This window comes from Chenopodium album, chromosome 16, assembly GCF_948465745.1.
Source record: "Chenopodium album chromosome 16, dcCheAlbu1.1, whole genome shotgun sequence".
Classification (NCBI taxonomy): Eukaryota; Viridiplantae; Streptophyta; class Magnoliopsida; order Caryophyllales; family Amaranthaceae; genus Chenopodium; species Chenopodium album.
Window position 1 is genome coordinate 26,526,642 of NC_137849.1, and position 20,280 is coordinate 26,546,921.

Sequence of the window (20,280 nt, forward strand, 5' to 3'; positions counted from 1 at the left end):
TTCCTATTTGTACTACAAACATATTTAGGCTATAGAACAAATATTCTTGACACTACAATATTTCTATCATTCATAAATCTTAGTCACACCACAAAAATTTCATCTTTTTTTCCCAACAAAAACACAGCTGAAATCTATGCATCATCACCAAAGAATACAAACACTAACATTATTGCAAATTTGCAACAGCAATTTTCCTGCTGAATGAATGTCTAAAATATATCCGAAATCGATCGCAGCAGACCAGCAGTATAGTAGCCAGCAAACGTATAAAGATATGCAAGCATCATATATTCTAAGGAGCAAGTTCCCCATATCATTCTTAACTTGTCCTCAATGAATGTCTAATATAATAGGAAAAAAACAGCAACTTAGTAAGAAAAACTACCTTGGGAGTTATCAAAATTCAGTTCCACTCCACATTAGGAGGGGGAGGGGTTCATAAATATTTCTACACAACAGGCTCACACTACAAAGAATGAAACAATATGCCTAGGTAGTGCGATACGTATCGCTTATCGATAATCTTGAGGCTTCTCCTCATGCGCGCTACTTCTTCTTTTCGTGTCTTTGTCATCAGCTTACTTGTTGCTGATTGCCGTACACAGGGTAGGCTCCGTAAGCTGCTGCTGCTGCTGCTGCATACATGCTTGGGTCATGGGGGTGTGGTACGTACCCGTAACCACCATCATATATGTGTCCTCCGTAGTAGCCTCCATTCCACTGATTTCCATAATCACCTCTTGACTGCCATCCATATAAGTGAAGTGTGATTTAGCAAAGAATCACAGTTCCAAGGCAGAGATAGAATTACAATAACCTGAAATCTAAACAAGAAACAAACAGGGACAGGAGTGAAAATATACCTGTTTGTTTGCAGGGTTGCGGCCCCATGAAAGACGGACAGTTTGCTTTCCTATTACTGACCCGTTCAGCTTATTCAAAGCCTCTTCAGCATGACCTCTGCAGGTGATACAATCGACAATTTTAATGTAAGCAATCTACTGACAGTTCAGATCATCAAATTTTGTTTCAGAGCATGGTATAAGCCTCACCTGTTTGCAAATTGCACAAATCCGCATCCTTTCCCTACTGGAATTTTAACAGAAACTATCTCCCCATATTGAGAGAAAGGTTGCCTAAGATCCTCATCTGTGACACTAGGATCAAGCCCTCCAACAAAAATCTACAGTAAAAAAAAGATAGATTCGTAAGTGAAAGACAAAACAAAATAAATTCATCTCCTAACTGTAATAAATTACTCTAGAAAGTCTATTACAGTTGTGTTTGACGAATCTCCTTCAGATTGAGAACCTTGTCCAGCATTGTTACTTGATCCGTATCCACCTAGCAGCAAAAGATTATTTGAAAACACAGACATAAGAGTTCATTAATGTCAAGCATCTATAACTTTTGAGGAAATAGATTATTTAGAAAAGGCAGATCTTAATTAATCCCCCCTCCTGATTCTTTGTTAAACTTTTCTTCATCTTAAGTCATAACCAATCATGGTCAACAAATCACGATATGCAATATATATACACTTGAGAATGACAGCGTCATGCTGCAAACATATCATAGACACATACACAACATCAACGGACTGAAAAAATGGAGCCTTATTTAATTATGGTGTGTATGTCTGCAAAGATAATCTCTCTGAGCTTATTATTTGGTTGTTAGTATATAGTTGCAAATTGGTCTTTCATGAGAACATTTCTACCGAACAAATTAAACTTACAAACTAGTGGTAAAGAACTGAAGCCACTTATTCAATTATTATGCACAAAAGGCATGTTTTACCTTATCATTATAAAGGTTAGCATAAGAAGGAAAATTCTAAAGCTTCAAATAAAAATCCAATAAGACTACAGAAGATAAAAAATTAGAGCACAGTAAACAAGTTTAACTCATAAAAAGAATAACTTTGAAGAAAGCTTGATATTGTTTCCAATTGGAAGAGAAGCATGACTTTTGTCAAGGTTTGATTTTTTAGTAGTTGCTAATAGATGGAGCTGCCAAATTTAATGCAGAACTTGCTTGGATTGCTCTCTAATTTTGTGGGTATGTGCCTATGCAATGATTACTAGAAATAATAGAGAAATGATATTCCCTTTAAGACTAGTATTTAGGCATAGATGTTGCTATTCGAAGAAACTCAACCAAAAGCCAATGCAATTACCTTGTTGATATCCAAGAGATTTTCGAGGAGTTGCAGGGCCAATTCGCATTGGCCTGGTTGAACAATAGACACCATTCATGTCAGTCATAGCTTGAGTCCTTTCGCTGTCATCCTCAAATCTCACAAAACCATAGCCTTTAGACCGACCAGTATTAGCATCGATGACAACTTTTGCAGCCTTAACAGAGGGGTATTTAGTTGCAAATAATTCATGCAACATAGTATCAGTCACATCTGCAGCCAAGTCTCCCACAAAGATAGAAAGGTCCGAACCATTGTCTGTACGCTTATCACCCATGCTAAAAGTCGCCCAGTTCAGGCGGAAAGGCTGCTCTGCGTTAGGCATCATGTGTCCAGTGTAACTCTGTAGAACCTTATCGGCAATAGCATGAGTAAAGAATTCAACAAAACCGTATCCTTCTGATGCACCAGTCTGCTTGTTGCGGATAACCTTAACAGACGCTATCTGCATCAACAATCAAACCAAATTTAGTAAAAAACGTGTTCAATTTTCCAATATATGGTAACAAATATTTAGGACCTAAAGCACCTAATCCTGTAAATATTCATGGACCTTGATCCTTGAATAGCAGCTAAACAATCATCAAATTGCATCAAAATACATCTCAAACTCATGATTCCGTTGAAACAACAACAACAAAGATATTTCAGATTCCCAAGAACCTTTAAAGTGATAAAAAGCAACAGATATATGCATTTATATTCCAGAAACACAGCACATGAAATTCAGAACAGAACTATATGAACAATAAGAACCAGCTGATTTAAAAGAAAGTCTTAACAGAAACAAAAGCACATCTGATTAATCTGATATTAATAATTTTTTAGCACTATACCACAACAACTACTTCATAAAATTATATGAAAGCTCTAACGCAATTAACACAGATAGCATAACAAAATCAAGCTATAGGTCACACAACCTACCTAGTTTCTCAAGTTCATAGTGCCTAAAATCGAACCATTACTTTCGAAAGCAATAACTTTTCTTTCATAGTATCATATCTCATTCGCTAAACAAACAAATTCCTTGATTCCTTAATTCAATTTAAATCATACTAATTCATTGATACATCTCAAGCTAGCTATATATTACTGAAAATGGTAAGAAATCCTTTCAAGGTAATTGCTTTCCTTTTCACACACAATAAATATTCTATATACATCCTTATTTTCCACAAATATCTGACTTGCTAAACCCAAACTACATATTCACTAGAAAAACTCAAGATTTAAATCAATCCAACAAACATAAACAACAATTAAAACCCACAAAAAATTTATTACTTTAACAAAATATAACATAAAAACCCCAATACAATAAATTCTTTAAACACAAATATATATATATATATATATATATATATATATATATATATATATATATATAAACCCATTATAGAAACACATCTCAATCAACATTTAACGTCACAAAATACAATAAAAAGCATCAAAAAATAAAGAAATCTACAAATTAAAATAAAATAAAATAAAAAAAACAAAGAAGAAAGAAGAAGACCTCGCCAGCAGAAGCAAAACAGCTGCTCAAATAAATCTCATCCATCCAATGGTGCAAATCACCAACCCAGATAGTCTTATTCTCACCACTTGACCCATCATTATTATTATTAATATTACTGTCATTACTATTACTATTATTATTTCCAGTATTACTATGACTATTATTGTTACTGTTATTATTGTTATTATTATGGTGGTTATTTCTTTGGTGGTGGTGATGGTGATGCGGTGGTGGCGGCGGCTGCATATAAGCCGCATGATGTGGATGATACGCCGCCATATAGTGTGGCGGCGGTGGGTAATGCTGCGGAGCCGCCATCATCTGATGTTGCATTACCATAGCCGCAGCTGGGTATTGCATCCATACAGCACCTGCTGGTGGGGGTGTCGCCACTGCTCCTGACTGCGGGTTCGTTCCGCTGTTGTTGTTTTGATCAGATGAAGAATTACCACCGTTACCTCCACCGGCACCGCCACCGCTGTTGTTGTTAACACTGGATTGCTGCATCGTCCTACTTCCAATCAATCTTTGGTTTTGTAATATGATATGATATGATTTTTCTCAAATTATATGAAATTAGGAGGAGGAGAAAGAGGAGAGAGAAAAAGATAAAAAGGGTTTTGAAGAAAGGAGGCTGCTGGGAGTAAGGGGAAGATGGGTTTATTTAGATAGATAGAGATGAGTTTTTTTTTTTTTTTTTTTTTTTTGTGAAAATAAATTGTAAATAAAAAATAAATAAAAATATGGGGAATTGGATTTGCCCTCACTCTGTAAAAAACGCGGTCACTGTCGTAGCCGTTGGATTGGATTTGGCTGCAGACTGATCTGTGCCGTCAATTGTACGGTGTGGAGCGTTGAAAGAGAGCAGCTAGCACTTAGCAGAATTAGAGACTTTTTGAGATAGAGAGAGAAACACCCATGTTGTCAATTTGTCAATTTGTTGCTCCTTACTGCTGTTCGTTACTACTTCCTTGGATATATATATATATATATATATATATATATATATATATATATATATATATATATATATATATATATATAAATTTAAATCTAATGTAGTATAGCATTGATTGTAAAATTACTTAATTAGGTTGACTTGTTCGAATGGTTATGTAAATTTTGATCATTATTACTATGTTTAAGCATACAAAATGATGTGGTCTAAAATTTAGTAAGCTATGTAGGTTTATTTTTAGTAATGGATCTAATTCACATAATTTGATTTGAGTGAGGTAGTTTTGGAATGGATGGGGATGAGTGTGCAATGATATATAGGTTACACATTGAGTAAAATATCTATAAATGAATATTGTTCGGAGATAAGTACCAGCACTAAATTAAGTTATAGATAGGTTTTTTTTCTTTGGTATAATGGTAATTGGTGTTTATAAACAGAGTATTGTTGATTCCAGGTTACGTTCTATTACTACATTTAATTTTCTTTATAATGGAGCACTTAAAAAGTTGTCTTGGTAGACAAATATTAAAATACATTTATGTCTTTCAAAATTTTCATATAAATTTTTTATATCGACTGTTTCCTTACCTTTTATATATGGAACTAATTCTTACCAAGCTCACTTTAGGGGATCAGAATATACTCTTAGCCTCCCCCTTCTTTCTTAAGGTGAGTTTTTGCTACATACTAATGATCCGAAAATGAATCTCAATGACTATAAGAGCAACTCCAATGACAAGCTAATTTGACAATTAGTTTGCCATGCCACATAAGCTTTTAAGCTAATAATTAATTTAGGTACTTTTTGCTCCAATGCTAGCTATTAGCTTAATAGTAATTGTTGGATAGAAAATACATGGAAAGAGCTTAATTGGTGCAATGAGCATTTTATTTTGGCAAGTTTAATCCCCAAGCAAATAAGCTTGGCAAAGCTAATTTGCTTAGCCAAGCTAATTGAGTTTTCTAGCTCCAATGGTCAAGTTAGTAGCTAGGGAATTAATCAAATTGCAAGCAAGTCCCTAGTTACAACCATTAGAGTTGCTCTAATAAGCTAAAACAAGAACAATGTGAAAACTAAGAACTCGATTTTTTTTTTTAAAAAAAAAAATGATTGTATATAGAAATTATGGTAAATACACGTGTACAAAATATTTAACGTTTTTGTTTAATTTGGATGTGTATTTACTATACAACCTATTAAATCTATCTCGTAACATACAATTGATGTCATTTCGTTCCCCATTTGTTTGTTACTGTTATATTGTGTAATGAACAAATAATAGACCAAATAGCAGTTTTGGTTGTACCACACACCGCCATGAGCACATGAATAGAGGTTTTAATTTAGATCTTCAAGTCGGGTTCGGGACAAGTAAAATTAGGTTTCGAGTCAAATAAATCAGGTTCGAGTTCAATTTAGGTTAAGTTAAGTCGTTTATCCCTTTTGGGTTAAGTTCGAGTCAAATTCAAGTCAAGATTACTCTTAGGTTCAATGTTTTACCGGCCAAGTCGTGTTGAGGGCAGGTTTATGGTTGTCAAATTTGGATTCGGGTTAGATTTGGTTCGGATAATCTTTCAGATATTTTTTTTCTTGGTTTCAAGTCAAGTATAAGCCGAATAAATAACGTTTTGTCAAGTTGAACTTATATAATTAGGTTTTTTAAAATCTGATTATCCATTATGAGTATGCTATTGAACCTATAGAATTGTGTACAAAAGTTATGGGGTATATGCGATGATATTTTGAACAAAATGTATCAATATATACCTTGTTAAATAAAATAATTCTACGACTCTATCATCATAATCAAATTAAACACAAGAATAATTTTGTTTCAATTTGTTATGGGTTATTCCCTCCGTATTTTAATAAGTGTTACACTTTGACTGACAGTTAGTTTTAGGCAATTTAATTGACTTAAATAAAATAAGAGGTAAGTAGGGTAGTTAGAGTATTAAAAAATTGTAAAAGAAAAATAGTGGAGTTAATAGTTTATTGAAAGTAATGAATGTGAAAGGAAAGAAATAAAAAAAAATTTAGTAGTGTGTTTGGGTAGGGACCATGAGAGGAGAGAGATGTAATATTAAAATGTAACTTTTTTGCCACAAAAGGAAGTGTAACACTTATAAAACACGACCGTATTTGATAGTGTACGTAACACTTATTAAAACACGAAGGAAATAAGTAAAAATGAAGTCAGGTTTACATCTGATTTCACGTTGTTTTTAGATTTGGTCAATGGCTAGTCAAGTTAACAAACAATACAATTAAGATTGAGTTATGAGTCACTATGAGTTTGGTAAGTACAAAGTTCTGTAGAAATTAACGGTTTTGTGTTTTTATTCAGCAGGTGTTTTTAATGCTGGTTAATAATAGGTTTAGTGCAGGTTCGAGTTCGGGTCATAAAGTATATTGTCAAATTGGTTGTTGGTTAAGAACAAGTTGGTTTGAGTCGAATCACATGTCACTTGTTTCACTCATTTTTCAGGTACAAATTGAGTTAAGGCCATTATCGATACAGATCGATTTCTTATCATGTGGAGTCTATTTTTGACAATTCCAGTTACAAGAACAATTAAGTGTATAATAAGCTTGTCCTATTGTAATCACATGAGAAATGATTGTACTTTTATTTATACTCTAGGCTAGGCAGTTCAGTTCATAAGTAGGTGCATGTAAATCTTTAGTTTTCCGTATTAAGATGGGACGGTAGATTTAGTAAATGTGAAAAGAAAGTAACTGACACAAAAATGGAAGGGCGTAAGTTGTAAGTAATTCACGTGCTAATGGATGAGTGATGATGCATGGTATATGTATGGTATGTATGTTAAGATAGATGTATGGCAGATATTTATAAAATGGCAGGCTTTGATTAGATTTATTCATATTCTGGATCTTTGGATAATATAACAACCAACATTTGCGGTGGACACCCTTTTCGTGTGCACATATATAAACCCTAATTTCGGTAGCCACCTTTAGACCCCTTGTTCTATTTTTGTTACCTTCATATTCTATTTAGGAGATTTTGCCGTCAGTGAAGAGTTAGGATTTTTTTTTTTTTTTTTTTTTTTTTTTTTTTTTTTTTTTTTTTTTTAATATATATAAAAAAAAATATGTGTGTCTGTTGATAATTTATCTTTTTAATTTTTTTTTTTTTTACTATTTTAATTTTCTTTTGGTAGTATTTAATCTTAAAAGATTATAATAAAATTAAAATATAATCTAATATATATATATATATATAAAGGGGAGTTTTTTTCCAAATTTTTAGAGAGCCACGTAGGATTTTATTTTTTCAGCGTGCCATGTACAATAATAAATTTTAGTGGTACCCAATTAAATATGAGATTATTAATTTCTTTTAGAATTAAATAATTTAAATTTCACGTAAGCAAAATTGACGAATGAGATTTTTCAATTTAAATTAATTAAATATAAAATATTATCTTTTGATATTAGGAATTTATCTAAATATATAACAAATTTTAGCACATAAATATATATATATATATATATATATAATTTTTTTTTTTAAAATTCAAACAAACCGTGCATCGCACGAGATTTAGTTTATTTTATCTGTTTCTTTTATAATTCAATTTTTGTCATTCTACCACGTCTCTCCTTCTTCTTCTTCGGGGGTTTCGAAGCTGCTCTCTTTGTATGCTTTGAAATCTCTCCTTTTCTCTCTCTACTTTCTCTCTCATCGTTTTTCTTCGGAAAACTCTCCAATAGCGGGAGATTATATATATATATATATATATATATATATATAAAGGGGAGTTTTTTCCCGATGTTTTTATAGAGCCACGTAGGATTTAATTTTCTTAGCGCGCCATGTAAGATTATAAATTTTAGTTGTAGCCAATTAAATAAGAGATTATTAATTTCTTTTAGAATTAATTAATTCAAATGCCACGCAAGCAAAATTGGCGAATGATATTTTTAAGTTTAAATTAATTAAATATAAAATATTATCTTTTGATATTAGGAATTTTATCTAAATATGTAACAAATTTTAGCACATAAATAAAAAAAAAATATATTTTTAAAAATTCAAACAAACTGTGCATCGCACGGGTTTCATCTAGTATTTTAACTGTTATTATGTCATACTTTAAAAAAATAGTTACGCGGGATCTTTTTTGATTTTTGTTGAGTTTAAGGCCATGTTGGGCAAAATGTAAATTTAGAGGTATTTGTTAGTTGTATTAGAAGTTGTTAGCATGGGAGTAAATGTTAGTTGTGAAGATAAATAATTAATTATAAGGGTTTGGTAAAGTATCAGTTGGCTAGTTGTTACCAGGTATATAAGGAAAAAAACCAACATCTACCTCTAACTTTCAAAAGTTGATAATTTTAGCTTTTGACATAAATTACCTCCACCATTAAGCTCTATTATATCTCTCCACCACTAGATAGCCAAACACTCAAAAGTTTATTAAGCAGTGATTTGACTTGTCAAACCATTAAAAGGTACTCAAAAGCTATTGTCGAATATGTCCTAAGTTCCCAAAAATGCAACTTATAAGTTAGAATTTTTTTAATATATAGTTTGAGATATTCAGATTATAATATTGTATTGAAAACAGGTATATATACTAACCGTGACAACCAATTGGAAACAGAGGAAGCATAAACTTCTAATATCTCTACAAAAAACAAAAAAAAAAAAAAAAACAAAAAAAAAATTAAAAAAATAAATAAATTAAATAAATAAATTTGTTGACACAATTATCTATTTTTTTTATATTGAAAAAAGACATGTATAAACTTTTAACATCTCAATAATTAATACAGTCAAATTTAGTACACTTGTCAACACTCTATTTTGACCAACATTATATATAATTAAGCATTATTAAAAAAAAAAATGTGTCAATTATTGTAAAATGGAGGAAGTAATATATATTCACAAACTCTACTCTGACTAATTATACCATCACCATATTTATGCATGCTTTCACTTTATCTCCTCGTCACATGAGCCCCTATCTTTATTTCTCTTTTCATCCTAAATTTCGTTTATTTTTCCTTATCGCAATATTAAGGTGAACATAGAAGTATAATCAAATTTATATATTGAAGATCAAATTTATTGGTAAAATTATGTGTGTGAAGAAAATGAGAATGAGAGATAGGTCAAGTGGTTAGAGGTTCATCCCCGTCCTCGTTGCTCTCTAAACACCAAACCAAAAAAGAAAAAAAAAAATTGTGTGAAGAAAACCGCTGGAGTAGCATCTCCAATTTATTTGACTATTATACTTATTATATAATTTACTTCCAACGTTTCTCCATACTTAGCTTGCTACATTTTTCTTAAATATTAAACATTAGCAAAATGTCACACATAGCCACTTTGCTAAAATAGTACTGTACTACGAAATTACGTTTTTATGGTCGGTTTTTTAAACATAATTATACAAATTTGTCTTCGTACTAAAAGGAGTTGAGGGGACCGAGTTTTTAGGGATACAAGGATGAAATGAAAGTATGAAAAACATTTTGTGTGCCTCGAGTATTGTTCTACTTTGTACTTTCTCCATTTTACAAATATTAGAACAATTACTATTTTAAAAAGATTTAAAAATATTGCAACATTTTTTTATTTGTACACGTTTTATCTCTTTCTCTTTCTTTCTTATATAAGTTTCTATCTTTATTGCTCTCTATCTCTCTCCTCTTCTTAATATCCGTATCCCATTTATAATGACAGGAGGAAATACTATGTATAATTTTGTAAAGAACATTTCTTACTGAGTTAACTTTTAACTAGTCTTGCAGAGTGATTTTTAGCAATTTGATTCTCTAGCTAGTGCATTATGAAGTGATTTCAAGAGGTCAATTTTTTTTTGTAAATAGCACAAATTTATCAATAAAAAATTATCTTTTTGCTTATCTCATGTTGATATTTTTTAATCGTGTTTCAAAGTAATTTTACTCATGTCTTATTATACACTAGCCTTAGATACATGCATCTTATTCACCTACTTTTCACCTATTTAAACATAATTGAACGTTTTAGAACTTATTTTTATTGTAGATTATACTAATGTATCCCTTATTAATCACTCCTATCAGATTTCATTTGAACTTTAGTTGTTTCAAACTTATTTTTACCTAAACATATTTACCCTTTATCTGAACTTATTTTTCTTATAATTAATGAAAGTAATATAACAATATATATCTTATTTAAGAGCATATATAGAATTAGTTTGCACTACAACATCATGTGGTCTCTTGCTTATTTCTCCAACGGTCTTAAGACGTGTTTAATTTTTCTATATATCACATACTTCCTCTATCTCTTAAACATTGCCCCTAATTCCCTTTTAGTTTATCGCCAAAAGATTGTCCCATTAATTTCCCTGTTAACAAAATCATTATAAAATCTATGTTAATTTCCTCAAAAGTTCTCATTAGTCATTACCACATAAGTCCATATATTAATGAACACTTGTAAAGAACAGAATAATTCTGGGATAAATTACCATTACCATGAGAATTAGCTTTTTTTTAATACCATTAGGATCGGGACAATTTATTAATACATATCAAAAGGAGTTGTTAAATTGCATTTGGTTAGAATTTGTAATATACACCCAGGTGTACCGTACACTCAGGGTTATTTGCTCATTTAATCAATAAATGAGCAAATAATAATTTTACTCATTTGTTGATTGAAATGTGCAAAGACCCCGGGTGTATGGTACACCCAAGTGTACATAATAGACTCTCGCATTTAGTTTTCAAAATAATTTGTTAATGTTGGGTGATTAAAACGCAAACCAAGTTTCTTATTGAAATAATTACAAGTTCTAAGGTCATGATCTGAAAAATAAATTAAAAAAAAAAAAAAGTTAACCAATGTGTTCGTATTCATTTTTTGTTTTCAATTTTTTTAAAACTAATAACAAAAAACTGAAGGAATTGTGTCTTCGATAAGTGCAATTACTAGATATATCAAGGATCACTATTATGGAGATAATAAGTCCATTCTTTTGGGTCATCATTGTTTGGTGCTAGATATGACAAATGATCATTGGGCTAGTTAAATAGTCCAAAACCCAATAGAATGGATCCTATGAGGTCACACAACAAGTGTATTGAGTTAAACAAGTAAGAGGCCCATTAATGGGCCTTATGAGGATATGACAAGCCATGTAAGGAGTAGGGCTAGTGTAGTTAAAAGTGGGCTAGGAGTTTGGGCTTCACATGGACTCTAATTATATATGTGATATATAAATAGAGGTCATGCCTAGGGTTGACATAAGTCATAATTTACCTATACAGTAAATTGTGAAGCAAACAACTAAACACCCTAACCCTTCTCTCTCACACGTCTCTCTCTTCCTCCCCTTTGTTCGTACGGTACAGGCCACCCAAGCAAGGTGGTTGCTCACGGTGGTAGTGGTGGTGGTTTGTGGCTCATTCATTCCTCTCTTCTCCGTTGAAGGTTGATTGAAGCATTCAATCACGACTAACTAGCATTAGTGGAGGTTTAACTTATGCATGTGGACCAAGTAGAGGAATCATGTTTGGGCTTCTTTATTTCCCATTGTTCTTGCTCGATCGCACGTGGAATCACGCTTCAAAGGTACATTTATATGTTCTTTATGTGTTATGCGATGATCTTGGTTATTAGATGCTTATGAATATGATTCATGAAATTCCACTTAGGGTATCTAAAATCCTACAGTGGTATCAGTTAGCCTATGCATGTACACATATTGAATTATTAATTCTTTGAATGTCCACAATTTTAATTCAATTAGAGGGAGAATAATTTAATTATGGGTCAATTATTATTTTAAATGTGATTTAACATATAGAATTGTTAAAAGTTGTTTAATTTGCTCAAAATTAACCATTAAAAGGTCCGATTTTTGCCCTAAAAATTCGAAAAGTTCGAATCCCCTAACCCTAAAATTCGAATAAATTCGAAACCCTGAATCCTTAATTTTGATTTTTGTGTTTTGGTTTGATTTAATTCGATTGCTATGTGTTTCATGAATTTAATCTATTTGATTTCATGTTAAATTATGAATTTTTCATGATCAAATTATTTTATTTAAGAATTAAATTGAATTGGGGATTAATTTCATGAAGAACCCTAATTTTAAGATTGAATATGTTGTTATATAATGACTAGTATGGCCCATTAGATTCTAAATACGATCTGTGCATCGTTTTGTATTTTTGTAATCTAATTACGGTCTGCATACCGTTAAGTATTTTTGTAATTTATTTTATTTTATTTAAGTAGTAGATAGAATAAAATAGTATTACAGGTTGCAATTGATCCAAGAAACCAATGGAGTGAAGGCCCAAAGGAGCTAGATGGATAAGATCCATGAAGGTTCAAGTGGGAGTTTTGCTTTATTAGTTTTTAGGATTAAGAGGACATACTATGTCATTTTATTTATACATTAGTAGATTATGCATGTTAGATTTTATTTATGTTGATTGATGATGCGCTAGAGTTCACTAAATAATCACAACATAATAAATCTAGGTCCCAGTAATATTAAGGTTGCTTTTCCAATTAGATACCCAACAATCCTTCGATCATGAGTGATGGGTCGGCCTTGTTTAGGGTAAAAATTACCCCTTACACGTGGTCCAATCCCATAGTGACACGTGGCCCAATCAAAGGGCGACACGTGTCCCTATGGGAAGATGACACGTGTCAAACCTCAAAAGAGCACCAGAAATGAGAGAAAAAGGGCTTTTCTTACATCAGAGCCTAAATCTCGAAATTACTGTAGAAAGCCGCAAAACGGCGCTCCCATCTGACACGTGTCGTCACCTGATTGTGCAGCCAATCAGGACACGGAAATTTAGGGCACAAATCCTAAAGGAGCACAAATTCCCACCCCTATAAATACCCCAATCATTTATGATGGGAGGGGTGGAATGGGACATATCATTAAATAGAGCACAAAACAGCTCTAGCTTCTCTCTACTTCTCTCTCTAGCTTTTCCGACTTCCGGTTACTAACTTGACCGTCAGAGGCGAATATTCCATCACCGGATTATTCGTGTTTTGCAGGTGTCTGAGTCTTGCTGCCAGCAGTGCGTGACCAATGTCCCGAGGGATCCCAAAAAACCCCGAAATATTTGGCACCGTCTGTGGGGATACTCGTCTGCAATGGCAATAGACGATCAGACACCTAATGCCGGCCCTGGCCCTGGTCAGGACAGCCATGTAGAGGATATAGCCACAACAATCAACTCTAGTGACCCTTTAATCGCCTCATTCCATGAGGCCGAGGATCCACCAGTTACTGCTGCTTCCCTAAAGATCGCTCTGAACAAGCTTCGAAAAGAGTTGGAGGAAAAGAGGCCATCCACCTCTAGAAAGCCATCAAGAAGGATGGAGGATGGCACTCAAAGAAGAAATCAGAGCAAGGCGACTAACGCTGAAGATGCTGGCAATACCCCTTTCCGCCGGCCGCATGGCAGGTCTCCCAAAAGCCACGAACGAATCTGTCAAGGCTCCTTGAGAGAACGCGGTCGGTTGGGGGGCAGACCAGACAGCCTCAAAGGGAGGATCCTGAGCCGTCTCAACGCTGGAGGGACGTAAGGGAGTACATCCGTCACAAGCAAAGGGAACGGGCAGCCTAGTCGGACATGGCCTCTAATCCCACGATGCCGGATGAACTCTCTAATCACTCTCTTTCCCAACATACCAGCTCAGCCAGGACCACCAGGAGCCAAGCTGCTTGTACTCTAACTCCCATTCCAGTTCAGCCAATTCAACCAGCCCAATATCAGATTCCCTAGAATTTAAATGCTTTTCTGCCGTATAACCCCAACGTCCTCGGACAGTATGGGAAATTTACCCAGCCGATCGACCAGGTGCCGTATCTGGGTGGAAAGGATGGCCAACCTTAGCCCATTGATTGGCAAATGCGCTTACTGAATCTTGGAGACAAGCCGCCTCCGATTTCTCAAGAGATCCTTAGCTCTCCTCAACCTGCGAAGGTGAAGAGTGTACTCGTGGGTGCCTATGATGGTTCGGGTAACCCAGAGGAACATGTCACTTCGTACAGAAACCTGATGTACTTGCAATGTGTTGATGACGCCACTTGGTGTAGGTGCTTCCCGGCCACTCTCAAGGGAGTGGCGCAGGATTGGTTTAACAGCCTTCCGGCCGGGTGCATCAATTGTTTCACTACTTTAAGTATGCTATTTGTTGGAAACTTTTCATACAACATTCCCCCCAGGAAGACCAGTCTTAACTTGGCTACAATTGTCCAAGGAAAGAATGAAGAGTTGCGTTCCTACGTCCAGAGATTTAACCAAGAAAAAGCCCAGATTCATAATCTTCCGGATGAAATGGCCTACTCAGAATTTCTCCGGGGGTTAAGGCATAATGGTTTTAAGTTCGATTTGGTCAGAAAAAAGTTTCGGACATACGCATGCGTTCTGCGGGAAGCCGAGGCCTGCATAGAAGCAGCTGATTTTTGTTCGCTCACCAAAGCAGAGCAGCCGACCAAGGGAGCTGAGAAGAAGCCATCTTCTCAACAAGACTCGGCCAGGAAGAAAAAGGAAGGAAACAAACGAAAAGAAGTTTGGGTGGCGGATGATCAGCAGCCAAAGTCAAAGAAGGTTAAGACGTACGAGCCGCAGTATGAGTTCACCAAAGACTGTTACTCAATCTTGATGGAGATTAAGGATATGTTTGAGTTTGAGAAGCCCCAGCCAATGAGAGGCTCGGCCCAGTATCGCAACAAGAACATATATTGTCATTACCACAAGGACGTAGGACATGACACGAACGATTGCATTAATTTGAAGCGACTGTTGGATAAGCTGGCCGAGAAGGGCATGCTGAACTCATATGTTTTGAAGTCGAAGTTTACTTACACTCGGACAAACAAAAAATCCGAGAAGAAAAAGCAAACGCAAACTGAAAAAGGAGATGATGGAAACAGTACAGATTCTGGTTTGGTCGCCGTGATATCAGGCGGCTTTGCTGCAGGTGGCCCTACTATAAAGGGCATCAAGCAGGATGCTTGGAAATTCGGCAAAGTAATGAATGCCGAGGGGGTTAAAGTTGAACCCTTCCCAGAGGTTACGGTTAGTGAGGCCGACCGAGGGGAAGTCAAGGTCTTGCATAACGACCCCATGGTGTTTATCATGAAGATAGCCAATCTAAAAGTCGGCGGGATTCTTATAGATACGGGCAGCTCGTCCGATATCATCAGCTTGGCCGCACTGAAGAATTTGAAGTTCCCAGAAGATGCTCTCAAAGACATCACTCACCCTTTGGTAGGGTTTGGGGGAAACATCATTCACCCAGTCGGACAGATAGACTTGCCCGTCCGATTTGGGCAGAAAGGGGAACGAAGGGACATGGTCGTTCGCTTCTTGGTGGTAAAAGAGCTAACTGGTTATAATGCCATACTTAGCCATCCCACACTAAACGCAGCAAAAGTCGTAATCGTCCCCCATCTGATGTTGTTAAAGTTTGAGAGGTCGGATGGGAAAATTGGTTCAATTCAAGGAAGTCAAAAAATGGCTAAGGAGTGTAATCAGTTGGGGGTAAAGCCAACAGTACGTGGATAAGGAAAGCTGTTTGAGCCAAAAACTGAAGAAGGGTCACTCCAAGCATATCAGGTCGGCCAGAAGCGTAAGTCGGCCATGGCCGACCAGGCATAGCAGTTACTGACCGTCGGTCGGCCAAAAGAATTGAGACCCCAGCCGGCCGGCGATCACCAAGATATAGTGCTTGACCCCGATCAACCTAGTCGGACTGTCAAGGTAGGCACTATAGCTATGGGTCTGCTAGGAGACCACCTAGTTAAGCTGCTAAGGGAGTTTAAAGATGTGTTTGCATTTGAAGTCAGTGAAATGCCAAGTATAAGCCCAGACCTGGCCGTGCACAAGCTAGCTGTAAATCCACTTGTTAAGCCTGTCCGGCAAAAGAAGCGGAATCACGGGGAAGAGAGGAATCAGGCGGCCGTAGCCGAAGTAAGGAAGCCGCTGGACGCCGGTTTCATTCGGCAATGTTACTATCCAGATTGGGTAGCCAACGTTGTACTGGTTAAGAAGCCGAATGGAACCTGGAGAATGTGTGTAGATTACACAGACCTCAACAAGGCGTGTCCGAAGGATAGCTTTCCTTTGCCTAAGATTGACCGATTGGTTGACTCTACAGCCGGACATGCTCTTATGAGCTTTATGGACACATACTCCGGGTTCCACCAGATCCCGTTATGGGAGGACGACCAAGAGAAAACTGCGTTTGTAACCGAGCAGGGGCTGTACTGTTATAAAGTTATGCCACTCGGCCTTAAGAATGCCCCTGCTACATTTCAAAGGCTTTTGAATACGGTCTTTAGAGATCAGATCGGCCGGAATATGGAAGCATACATTGACGACATGATAGTCAAGTTGAAGGAGCCGACCGAACATCTAAAAGATCTACAAGAAACATTTACCGAACTCAGGCGGCATAAGATGATGCTAAATCCAAAGAAGTGTATCTTTGGTGTTGAGTCCGGTAAGTTTCTCAGATTTTTAATTGATCAACGAGGAATTGAGGCCAACCTTGGGAAAATTCAAGCCGTCTTGGACATGAAGTCGCCGAGGACAATGAAGGAAGTGCAAAAATTGACAGGCTATTTAGCCGCCCTCGGCTGATTCTTGTCAAGATCAGGGGATAAGTGCCGATACTTTTTTCAGACTATCAAGAAGAAAGCAATGTTTAAGTGGAAAGAGGAAGCCGAGGAAGCCTTTGTTCAGCTGAAAAGCCATTTGCATACATTGCCTCGGCTCGTCAGTCCACTCAAGAATGAGAAGTTGTACATGTACCTTGCCATTTCAGAACACTCTTTAAGTGCCGTCCTGCTTGCTGAAAGGGACGGCCATCAGATACCAGTATATTTCATCAGCTATGTTTTACATAATGCCGAGCTTAGGTATCCCCCTATTGAAAAATTTGGCCTTGCACTATATATGGCGTCAAAGAAGCTACGACCGTATTTTCTGGCGCATTCAATTGTGGTCTATACGGACCAGCAACTCAAGAAGCCGTTTACAACTTTGGAAGCCAGTGGCCGCATGCTTAAATGGGCCTTAGAGCTGAGAGGTTTCGACATCACGTTCGAACCTAGAAGGGCAATCAAGGGGCAAGCTTTTGCTGATTTTGTAGCTGAGATGACTCGGTCGGACTTGCAGCTGGCCGGGGACCAAATCTGGAAAGTTTATGTGGGTGGTAGTGCAACAGCGACCGGATGTGGCGTTGGGATTATTTGTCAGTCTCCCGAGGGAGATAAGTTCGAATATGCAATGAGATTTCAGTTTCAAGCCTCCAATAATGAGTTCGAGTACAAAGCTCTACTGGTCGGCCTAAGAATGTATAAGGCGGTCGGGGAAACAAAAGTTGATGCAAGCTCAGACTCTCAGCTGATAGTTAACCAAGTGAATGGTGACTATGAAGCCAAGGAGCCGGCCATGATGAAATATTTACAAATGGTTAAAAAGGAGGCCGAGAGCCTATAACATTTTACCCTACAGCAAGTCTCCCGTTCAGAAAATCATCAAGCGGACGCTCTCTTTAAGTTAGCATCCTCGGCATCATGTAATACGCCCAGGTCAGTGTTTTGGGAAGTAAAAGAAAAGAGGAGTATTGATGCTGAGCTAGTACAAACCATTGACAGAAGCTCCTCTTGGATGGATGGAGTCATCTCGTACTTAAGGGATGGGATACTCCCGGCCAACCCAAAAGAGAGATAGCTGATGAAGAAGAGAACGGCTTGGTTCGAAATAAAGAGAGGGAAATTGTTCAAGAAAGCTTTTATGAAACCATATTTGAAGTGTATCACCCTGGAAAGAGGGCATGATGTATTAGACGACCTCCACCAAGGGCATTGTGGATCCCATGTAGGCGGATGTGCCTTAGTAGAAAAGGCCACACATCTGGGGTATTATTGGCCGAGCATGAATACAGACGCCATGAAAATGGTGAAAAAATGTGACAAGTGCCAGAGGCTTGCAGCCCTGATTCATCGTCCGGCCAATAGCTTATCGGCCATAAGCAGTCCCCTCCCTTTTGCAAAATAGGGCATGGACATCTTAGGGCCGTATACTCCAGCGTCCGGTTAAAGGCGGTATGTGCTTGTAGCTATCGACTACTTCACAAAATGGGTTGAGGCCGAGGCCGTCCGAGTAATTAAGTGGAAGGACATATCAACCTTCATCTGGAAGAATATTATTACTCGTTATGGAGTACCTCAGTCCATGGCATTTGACAACGGACCTCAGTTTGAAACACGCCAACTCAGGGAGTGGCTAAGCGACCAGGGCATCACTTACTATTTTGTCTCGGTCGGCCGTCCCCAAGCCAACGGCTAAGTTGAGGCCTATAACAAGCTGATCTCCAATGGCATCAAGTGAAAGCTTGAGAAAGCAGGCGGCCTATGGGCGGATGAGTTGGTTAATGTTTTGTGGTCCATATGTACTACAACAAAGAGTTCAACTGGAGAAACCCCATTTTTCTTAGTTTATGACGCTGAGGCGGTGCTCCCAATTGAGATGTACGAGCCCACTCTTCGAGTGATGTTGTATGATGAAAATGCCAATTGGGAAGCAATGAAGACTGCCTTGGAATTTCTTCCTGAGGCAAGGGGCAACGCGGCGCTTAGACATGAACTTTACAATCTAAGAATGACGAGAGCTTATAACCGTCGAGTATCTAAGCGGCCGCTGAAGATGGGTAATTTGGTCCTAAGAAAAATGGAAGCGATCGGCCGAGCAAATGAGGATGGAAAGCTAACCCCAAACTGGGAAGGGCCATACCAAATTGGAGAAGAAGTTCGAGATGACACTTACCGTCTCGAGGCCTTAGATAGCCGTCTGATTCCCCGAACCTAGAACACGGACAATCTGAAGAAGTACTATGTTTAAGTTTTCTTGTACTTAGCCAAAAGCTGTATATACAGCTAGGTCTTGATGATCGAGTAATGTAACTAAGGCCGTATGGCCCCAACAATGTAATTTTGACAAGTTAATGAAAAAGTCAAGCATTGTTATCTTATTCAATTTGTTTATGTCTCTCCATTATTTAGCAAAAATGCCGAGTGAAAACGATAACGATGCTGCTTGCAACATAGCAGCTCGGCCTTTAAAAGACTAAACAAAAATGTCGAATAAAAACAATCACAAGGATGCTGGCAACGTAACAATTCGGCTGCAAAAGGTATGACCTAGCGGCCGAATAATTGCCTAAGCAAGGGCATCCCAATGAAAATAACCGTCCGACTTCAACCAAGACGGACGGTCAAGCACAAAGGTTGCCTAAAATTCTCTAAGGCATTTTATGACCAAAAAGAGAGCAAGGGCACACCGAGGCGTCCTAGCCCAGCCAAAACTTAGAAACTTTCAAGTTGAGATATTACTTGAACTTTTCTGGGCACGTCCGAGCGATAGTTTCAACGGACGGCTCCTACAAAGCCAATTAAACGGCAGTATACTTAATATTGATTCGACGCTCACCTAGTCCAAAGGCAATCATGGTATATGATTTGATTAACTTGTTAAATAATTCATACCCTTTAAGGCATAAATCTACCAAGTTA

General features: G+C 36.8%; 2 protein-coding genes across 2 annotated transcripts; one reads left to right on the forward strand and one right to left on the reverse strand.

Annotated features, from left to right (window-relative positions):
* Window positions 1-291: 291 nt before the first annotated feature.
* On the reverse strand, window positions 292-4,427 carry LOC145586334 (polyadenylate-binding protein RBP47-like). The gene is made up of 6 exons (XM_081643124.1): window positions 3,723-4,427; window positions 2,183-2,648; window positions 1,280-1,347; window positions 1,056-1,186; window positions 867-963; window positions 292-747 (listed from the first exon to the last, which is right to left on the reverse strand). Exons 1-6 carry the CDS (start codon window positions 4,230-4,232, stop codon window positions 577-579), a joined length of 1,443 nt encoding a protein of 480 aa, XP_081499250.1. The 5' UTR covers window positions 4,233-4,427; the 3' UTR covers window positions 292-576.
* A 13,232-nt stretch (window positions 4,428-17,659) lies between these two features.
* Window positions 17,660-18,205, forward strand: LOC145584027 (uncharacterized). The gene has a single exon (XM_081640969.1). It carries the CDS (start codon window positions 17,660-17,662, stop codon window positions 18,203-18,205), a length of 546 nt encoding a protein of 181 aa, XP_081497095.1.
* The last annotated feature ends 2,075 nt before the right edge of the window (window positions 18,206-20,280 follow it).